General features: G+C 43.9%; 1 protein-coding gene across 1 annotated transcript in view; it reads left to right on the top strand.

Moving 5' to 3' along the window:
* Window positions 1–910: 910 nt before the first annotated feature.
* The window catches only part of lhfpl4a (LHFPL tetraspan subfamily member 4a), a gene marked incomplete at both ends in the record, with an annotated part of 46,262 nt that continues 38,225 nt past the window's right edge, over window positions 911–8,947 (top strand). Inside the window, one exon of the mRNA XM_080000190.1 lies at window positions 911–1,316. Coding sequence (XP_079856316.1) covers window positions 911–1,316 — 406 coding nt within the window. The remainder of the gene's footprint in view (window positions 1,317–8,947) is intronic.

Here is an 8,947-nt window from a genome sequence, read left to right as displayed (position 1 = left end):
GAGAGAAAGAGAGAGAGAGGGAGAGAGAGAGAGAGAGAGAGAGAGAGAGAGGGAGAGAGAGAAAGAGGGAGAGAGGGATAGAGAGAGAGAGAGGGAGAGAGAGAAAGAGGGAGAGAGGGATAGAGAGAGAGAGAGGGAGAGAGTGAGAGAGAGAAAGAGAGGGAGAGAGAGAGAGAGAGAGAGAGAGAGAGAGAGAGAGAGGGAGAGAGAGAAAGAGAGAGAGAGGGAGAGAGAGAGAGAGAGAGAGAGAGAGAGAGAGAGGGAGAGAGAGAAAGAGAGAGAGAGGGAGAGAGAGAGAGGGAGAGAGAGAGGAATATACGAGCATCCACATGGACTCTCGGTTTGGACACGGATGGTGGGGGGGGGGGGGGGGCGTTGATAGCTAAATGCATCTTTCATTCACTTAAGGGACTCTTGTTCCTGTTTTTCTCCAGTTCTCCGTGGATCCGTCACGGGGGTGATCCACCGGGCGCAGCGTGTTTTTCTTACACTTCTCCATTATTAAGAAAAGACGTCCATTAAGGCGCCTGATTGTTCTGCCCGTCATTGACCACCTTGTTTGGATACGCATCTTTACGCCTTGACGTAAAGGGAGGATTTGTATCCCCCCGCCCCCCGCCTCCCATAGCGGGTGAATCACGCTTTGCGATCCCGATCTGATCGACCCGGAGATTGTTTGGAGGAGAGAGAGTGTCTTTTGGAGCAACATCTGGATTACCCTCCTTTGGTTCTGCATTCCCGCGTTGGAGAGAGGCGGGTGTTGTTGTGTATTTATCCCCATTTCGCCTTAAAGCTCCGCTGGAGGGGCCAGTTGGAGGAAGATCGGCGAGATTAAGGGGGAACCCTACGTCACACAACTGCGTGTGTGTGTGGGGGGAGCGGGAGAGCGAGAGAGAGAGGGAGGGGGGAGATGCTGCCGTCGCAGGAAGCATCCAAAATCTACCATGACAACTACATGCGGAACTCGCGGGCCATCGGGGTCCTGTGGGCCATCTTTACCATCTGTCTGTCCATCATCAACGTGGTGGTGTTCATCCAGCCATACTGGGTGGGGGACAGCGCCAGCACGCCGCACGCCGGATACTTCGGCTTGTTCCATCACTGCGTGGGCGACGGCAGCTCCGACCGGGAGCTCACCTGCCAGGGGACCTTCGCCGACTTCGGCTCCATCCCCTCTGGCGCCTTCAAGGCTGCCTCCGTGTTCGTGCTGCTGTCCATGGTGCTCATCCTGAGCTGCATCGCCTGCTTCGCGCTGTTCTTCTTTTGCAACACCGCCTCCGTCTACAAGACGTGCGCCTGGATGCAGCTACTGTGCGGTGAGGACAGATGTGGGGCGCTTTTGTCCGGTAGTGTTTGATTGATATTTTTTTATGAGTTAAAGACGCGTAATCTTCAGTTAATATTATGCATTATAAACATTATCCCGACCCGGTTTGTATATACCAATCAGGTCTGATTAGTAGTATCGGCATCATCATCTGCAGTAAGGGTTTTTGAGCATGCATTACATTTCTGCAGTTTCCCGCGCGTCAACATTTTCCCGCCAATATATCAATATGAGATTGAGAACACTGTGCCAACTGGAGGCTATGCAGAATTACCCGAGTGGTTGTTTAAAGTATCATGTAAACAACATATCCACAATAGGGTGCCATTATTATAAGGATCACAACTGGAATATCAATACAGGCTGTATTGTAAACACAACAGATTCGGTTAAATCTAGGCGTAACAGTGGGACACGTGACTTATGTCTCGAGCTCGGTCCATACCACCAAAGGATCCCGCACGTGGATTCCTAATTACACATGGTGGGAAGTAAATTGTGTGAAATAGAGGCAAAATTGTAGGAATCTGTTTATCAAGGGGAAGCTGTGGTCTATTTTTTGGAGATTAAATCTTTTGAAAATAATATATGCAGGTGCACGCACATGGTCACAATGCCCACTCACATATACATATTTATGTATTTTAGTAATTTCTAGTCATGAAATTAAGACAGTGTCACAATGTGACACACAATCAGGTGCGTTTAAGTGATTTGGAGGCCCCAAGCAAAGACCAGTGTGAGGTCCTTCTCCATTTTGCTTGATGCAATCATCACACAAGTGAACCAAAATTATTTGGAGTCAGCCCTTTTCAGTTGACAAAGCTACAAAACTAAATGACAGACCCAAATGACAATTCTAACTGTTCTAACTGAAGAACTTCAAAATGACCTTCAGTCATTTAGAAGAAGACAATATTGCAAGAAAAAACATTATAAGTATATAATCTTTAATTATTTCAATAAAATGTATAGTACATGCTTTATGGCTTTATGAACATTTGCTATTCTGTAGGGGTAAAAGTCCAAAGTCCAGTGTGTACGTGTGTGTGTGCGTGCGTGCATGCGTGCGTGTGTTTGTGTGTGTATTTGTGTGTGTGCATGCATGCATGCGAGTGTGTAGTGGCATAGAATTCGTTTGAACAGTGGGGGTGACGCATTGAGCGTCAAACACTTCATTTTCTGCATTCTGGTGAATTTTAATGCACCAATTTGTGCCTTTCCAGGCATCAGGTGAAAATTCAAAATGTAATGGAACTTAATGCAGTAAGGCCTCTTAGGCATTCTGTATTGCTTTAAAATAATTATTCCCCTGTATATCAACTTTTCTAATTCAATATTATCCAGAGTCCATACACATATATGCATGATTTACTCATCTGTCCTCTTTTGTTTGGGGAAGGAACCCCTTTAAATGTGCAGGTGGCACCTATTCACGTCAATGATAAATCAATTCTTTTAAATTAATTTATAAACCTCTGGACTTTAATAGCTCATATGTGTTTCAGCAAGATTTCTGCTCATGTTCAAAACTTTCTGCACATTCAAGACATATCACACATATTTGTGTTTTGGGATGATTTTTAGGAATCATGTCAATCAATCAACATCTCAACTATGTTATTGAAGATGAATGGAAACGCCTACAACACATTTTGGCCGTAACCCATTAAAACATTGATCAAATCAGAGAATGTGACCTTGCTAAATCATAAAGCAATCATATTTATATTTTGGGAGTAAAAAAGACCCGCCCCTGTCTAGGGCATTGTTGCATCTATGGGTAACGTTATAGCAATTTTTCAAAATAAAAGTCCTCTGCTTCTTCCATATTTTTATTGGGGGGAACAAATGCACATGTTCTAAATATTGAGGGGGACGTATTTGCAATCTACTATATATGTGAGTCCAGTGAACACCATTCCTCAAAAGCACTGAGGCGTGCAAAAGTACCAACCTAAAAAGGGAACTTTGTGTGTTTCATCATTCAGAATTGTAAGACTCTGGGATGACACTTATCATTTAAATCGGGAGCGTGAATTGAAGAAAAACCATGGTTTGCTCTCTGCCTAGTTTACTACAACTTTTTTGGGTGAAGGTGTTTCACTTTCCAATGTTATAATTGAGATGTTGTGAAATCCTAGCATGAATACGATTTTCCACAGATTTTGGGTTACATGGCAGACAGAATTCTCTCTGTCTCTCTCTAGTCAGATGTTGCCACCGCTGCCTTAGAGATCCAGAACAGACAGGCTATTGCTTAAATAATATGAACAAATATCCCTACCACCTCAACTTACCAAGAAACCCCCCTGAATCCATCGATCAGAAGGAGGCAAGAAGGGTAAACCCGGTTGTAAAAAAAAAGACAAGACATTTGGGACTTTTGTGTATTAATCCACAGCAATCCCGAACCCTCCACTTTGACCATTTGCTCTACTGAGGCAGAAAAAAAACGTTTGAGTTGAACAGCATTCTGCTATCTGTGATAGTAGCAAACCCTATATCCGTCTGGCCACAAGCTACAGCCAACGACCCAGAAGAAGACAAGCCCGGCAATGGACACAGCCTTTTCCCTGCACAGCGGCGTCGATCGGCCCTCGTCACGATTTCTGTTGCGTAGGCCTCGGCGGAGCTCCAGCGCTGCCTTTGTGTCTGGGTACATGCATTGTGACACGTGCGTGGGTGGGAAATGCATTGCATTGATACGCACCAACAGTGCAGTAAACCTGTTACCATCTCGAGCCAGGGAGGGAGGGATTCAGCAGCACACGTTCATGTCTATGTGTGTGTGTGTGTGTGTGTGTTCAAGTGTACATGCGTGCACAAGATGTTTTTGCATTGCAACTCTTGCTATAATTATGGACCTACTGGCTATAATTTTGACGTAATCTGATACGTCATATCATAGGGATGAAAACACCCATCTCAGCATTATAGTGTCAAGGGTTTGGAGCAACAGGGGGTTGGCGGAAGCTGACTCTTGACCCTCTCATTATCTGTTCCATGAGTATATATTCCTCAAAGACTAAATATAATCAAACAACTTATGTAGATAGATAGAGATGGAATAGGGCAGAAGAGGTGGGGGGCGGGCGACAAGGAGTTGGAACATTAATTTGAGAAGCAAAGGAAATAGAAAAACTTAAATAAATTTAGGCTATAGGCTGTATGTACTGTAGGCTTGTGAGTGTGAGTGGCGGGGGCTTACTAACCGAAAATCCTACCCCACGAGCCTCACTGAAGCAGAGATTCACCCACCCTTCATCCATAGGGCGGGTGGGCGTAGAGGACCTTTGCAGGCCCGGTATAAAAGACCTCACTTACCCTTCACTCAGTCAGTGACGATGGGGATGGCAGGGATGACAGGCCCCCCACCACTTTTAGGATTCGCCATGATTGGATTAGATCATACACATGAGGATTTATTATCACTTTTTAGTACTGTAGTATGTGACCTTGATGCGATATTTGGCAACTGAAAAGAAAAAAAAAAGTTGATGTTGTTATCTTACCGTTATTCCAAGGTATTTACATCCCTCTCAGAGATTAAATTAGATATTCATTGTCATATAGTGTTGTTTCTGTGCCAATACGCACAATCCTACGACAATACAGTACCTGTTTATCTACAGCACAGCTACCCCCCCATCCCCCACCCACTCTCTCTCAAACACACACACACACTGGCATCCTCCCTGCTCTGAGCCTATGTTTTGCTTGTTTTTTTTCTTGAAGAAACATGGCGTAAGCACTGGGAATATCCCCCTTCCTCAGATGGAGCCTGCCATGGCAAACAGCCCCTAGAGAGAGTTGAAACAACAACACACAAACACACACACACACACACATTTAGACACATGTAAACATAGGGGTTACATTCTATTGGTTCTCACCCCAAATCCATGAATTAGTGACGTCATGGAACAAAAAGAAAAAAGAAGAAAGACCGGAGAACAAGAGAAAGTGTACTCCCCTGCAGGCTGGGGGACTATAATTATTTGTGACTAATTAGTCTACATTCAGAGAATGTGGACTCCCTGTTGTCTTTTGTCTTGCTTTTTTCGCTAGATTCCACTTTTGGCCACAAACTTCTAAGCACGACTTGGCCCAGTTAGCCATAGTTTGTTGGTTTAAGTGAACTGGGATCGCTGCAGCTTCTGGATACCACTATGGAATTGCAAAGTCCAACTATCAGAGGACTACAGTTGGTTTTTAGATCCCGACGGCATTTTTTTTTTTCAGAATATCTTCTGAAGACCTTTTTTATTCGATTTGAGTACAATATGAATATGCGCTAATCCGACTTCTTTACACAGCATTGACTGTGTCCACCGACATAGACGGCAAAAACAATTGTGGCACTTCCGCCGCCACACGCTACCCCAGTGGAGTTCTCAGGGCCCTTCGACACAGAGACACAGGCAGAGATGTTGCAAACATACCCGTTTATTGTAGAGAATGGCAAGATGTAACAAGCCGGGAGCAGACACATTGACAGAGACTCTCTCCATGTGTGTGTGGGGATGGGTGATTTACCTATTGGTTGTTGATTGCTCTGACGAGCAACAGGCGTACAGCCACAGCTGATCCCAGGCCCAATTACCTAGACCCAAGACAGGTGTGGCTGCTTAAACCACACGACCCCTACACCACACAATTTTAAATTAATTCATCCCCCATTTCCAAACATGTAGCTGCTCTGGAAAATCCTCCTCTGATACCCATTCCTCCCTCAATAACAGCTACAGCGGTAACTTCACAATGTGAATGCACACTGCACTGGGTGCTCTGAGCCAAAACTCACATATTTACGTTGTTGCATCTCTGCTACTGCTCATTAATTTTTAATACGCTTCCACTCCTTGATAGAAGGCGGGTGGAGTGTGTCAGTCTGACACATCGGAGGGAGGATAATTATGCGGAGGACACACGGTGATGCATTGACAATCTGCATTTTATGTGCAGCTATGGATTTCTGGGACTTGTTAGACTTCTTATTTAACGTGGGGTGTTTCAATCTCACTGCTCGAGGCAGTTTTCTATTAAAGAACCTGTCATGAGTATTGACAGCCGCCAGGCGCTAATTCAGTGTTTAAATGTGCAATACGTCCAATACGCGTACGTCCCTCTGAGAGAGGGGAAAGACATTGCTGGGTGCTCGGAACAGCGTGACAAATAAATAAAAGGGATGATTTGCTCTTTCTTCTTCGCAAGGAACATGATATATATTACAACAATTTCTTGGCCTAACTTATTCTTATGTGAGTTTAACTTAAATTCAGTGTGATTTCAATACTGGCCATCGATTACAGAGGGCCATTTTCATGGGCCCTCCTCTTGATACCTGCATGGTCTGGAAAATACTCCCAAAACATACTTCAAATTTCAATTTGACTTTAAATCTTTTATTTAATTAAATTATATGTTTAATTCAAACTACTAGTAATTCTAATTATTTTTTATAATTTATTTTTATAATTATTTCAATTATTTATTATTATAATTATTTTGAATATTTGTGTATCATATTGATATAATGTTTACTCGTGAGTGAGATGCTAAGCAATTATGATTTTACAAATTAAAAGTGGCCTATCAAAGTGACATTTGTCGCTGCTGCATTCCTATTCCCACCCTACAGACAAAGCATCCTTGGTCAATTATATTTACACCGATCAGCCACAACATTAAAACCACCTGCTTTATATTGCGTAGTCCCCCTCCTGCAGCCAAAACTGCTGATCCGTCAAGGCATGAACTCTGCAAGACCTCGGAACCCTCTTTGTGTCGTATGGTATCCGGCACTAAGACGTTAGCAGCAGATCCTTAAAGTCCTGTAAGTTGCAAGGTGAGCCATCATGGATCAAAATTGTTGCTCCTGCACTTCCAACAGATGCTTGATCGGATTGAGATCTGTGGAATTTGGAAGCCAAGTCAATACCTTGAACTCTTGGTCATGTTCCTCAAACCATGAACATTTTTTGCAGTCTGGCAGGACACATTACCCTGCTGAAATCCCACCGCCGTGGACTGAACCATTGCCACAAAGTGGTGTACTTGGTCTGCAACAATGTTTAGGTAGGTGGCATGTGTCAAAGTAACATCCATGTGAATGCCAGGACCCAAGGTTTCCCAGCAGAACATTGCCCAGAGCATCACACTGCTTCTGCCGGCTTTCCTTTTTCCCCATAGTGCATCCTGGTGCCATCTCTTCCCTAGTTAAACAACACACATGCACACAGCAATCTACATGAGAAAAGAAAATGTGAAAATCAAACCAGGCCACCTTCTTCTATTGCTCCTTGTCTAGCTCTGACACTTCCATGCCCATTGTAGGTGTTTTGGTGGTGGACAGGGGTCAGCATGGGCACTCTTACTGGTCTGCTGCTACACATTGATGCACTGTGTGTTCTGACACCTTTCTATCATAGCAGCATTAACCTTTTCAGTAATCTATGCTACAGTAGCTCTTCTGTGGGATCAGACCAGACGGGCTAGCCTTCGCTCCCCAGACAGATCAATGAGCCTTGGGCACCCATGACCCTGTCACAGGTTCACCGGTTGTCCTTCCTTGGACCACTTTTGGTAGGTATTAACCACTGCATACCAGGAACACCCCACAAGACCTGCCATTTTAGAGATGCTCTGACCCAGTGGTCTAGCAATCACAATTTGGCCTTTGTCAAAGTCGCTCAGATTTTTACACTTGCCTATTTTTCCGGCTTCTAACACATCAGTTTCAAGAACGGACTGTTCACTTGCTGCCTAATATATCCCACCCCTTGACAGGTGTCATTGGAACCAGATGAGCAATGTTATTCACTTCACCTGTTAGTGTTTTTAATGTTGTGGCTGATCAGTGTACCGCAATTGGATTCCTTTCCTGGATACCTCCTCGGCTCCATCCATCTCTCTGCAGGCGTGTGACGTGCATGTAATGTTCAGGGAGCTGAACGTATGTGCAATGAAAGTGTTTTTTTTTGTTTTTGTTTTTTTTGAACACATGGAGAATAGTTTGTATTTGATGTCGCTCTGCTTGGCATTAGTGCCTCGAAATCGAACAATGTATGTACTGTATATATGCCTGTGTGTGTATGTGGGTGTGTGTGTGTGTGTGTGTGTGTGTGTGTGTGTGTGTGTGTGTGTGTGTGTGTGTGCGTGTGCGTGTGCGTGTGTGTGTGTGTGTGAGAGAGAGAGGGTCTTTAGGCCGTGTGCTGGCTTATTTATCCTCAGGTCACTGAACAGTATCTCTCAGTACTTATGCATGAATTGCTGTTTAAACATTGAAACTAAACCACCGTTATAAAGTTGTTCTGGAACCAAGTGAGGCAGGTGTAATGGAAATTAATGGATATGGAACCTATGAATTAATATCAGTGTAGACCGGGGAGGAGGATTTCATTTGTAGATCTGGTGTTCTGACAAAAATCAGCACATTGCTATGTTTTAATAAACAGGTCAAAGCCCTTACAAGTCTGAAGAAAAACATGTTTTTAAGGTTCATATCGCAATTCAATGTTTCCCCCTAAAAATGTCTTCCAAATCGAACAGGTCTTTTTACAGAGCGACTCATCAAGGACCAACTCTTAAATAAAAAAAGAAGAGTCCAACCCTTCT

The sequence above is a fragment of the Zeus faber genome, assembly GCF_960531495.2.
Source record: "Zeus faber genome assembly, chromosome: 5".
NCBI lineage: Eukaryota > Metazoa > Chordata > Actinopteri > Zeiformes > Zeidae > Zeus > Zeus faber.
The sequence above is the reverse complement of the archived record's forward strand: the minus strand, read 5'-3'. Positions and strand labels throughout refer to the sequence as shown.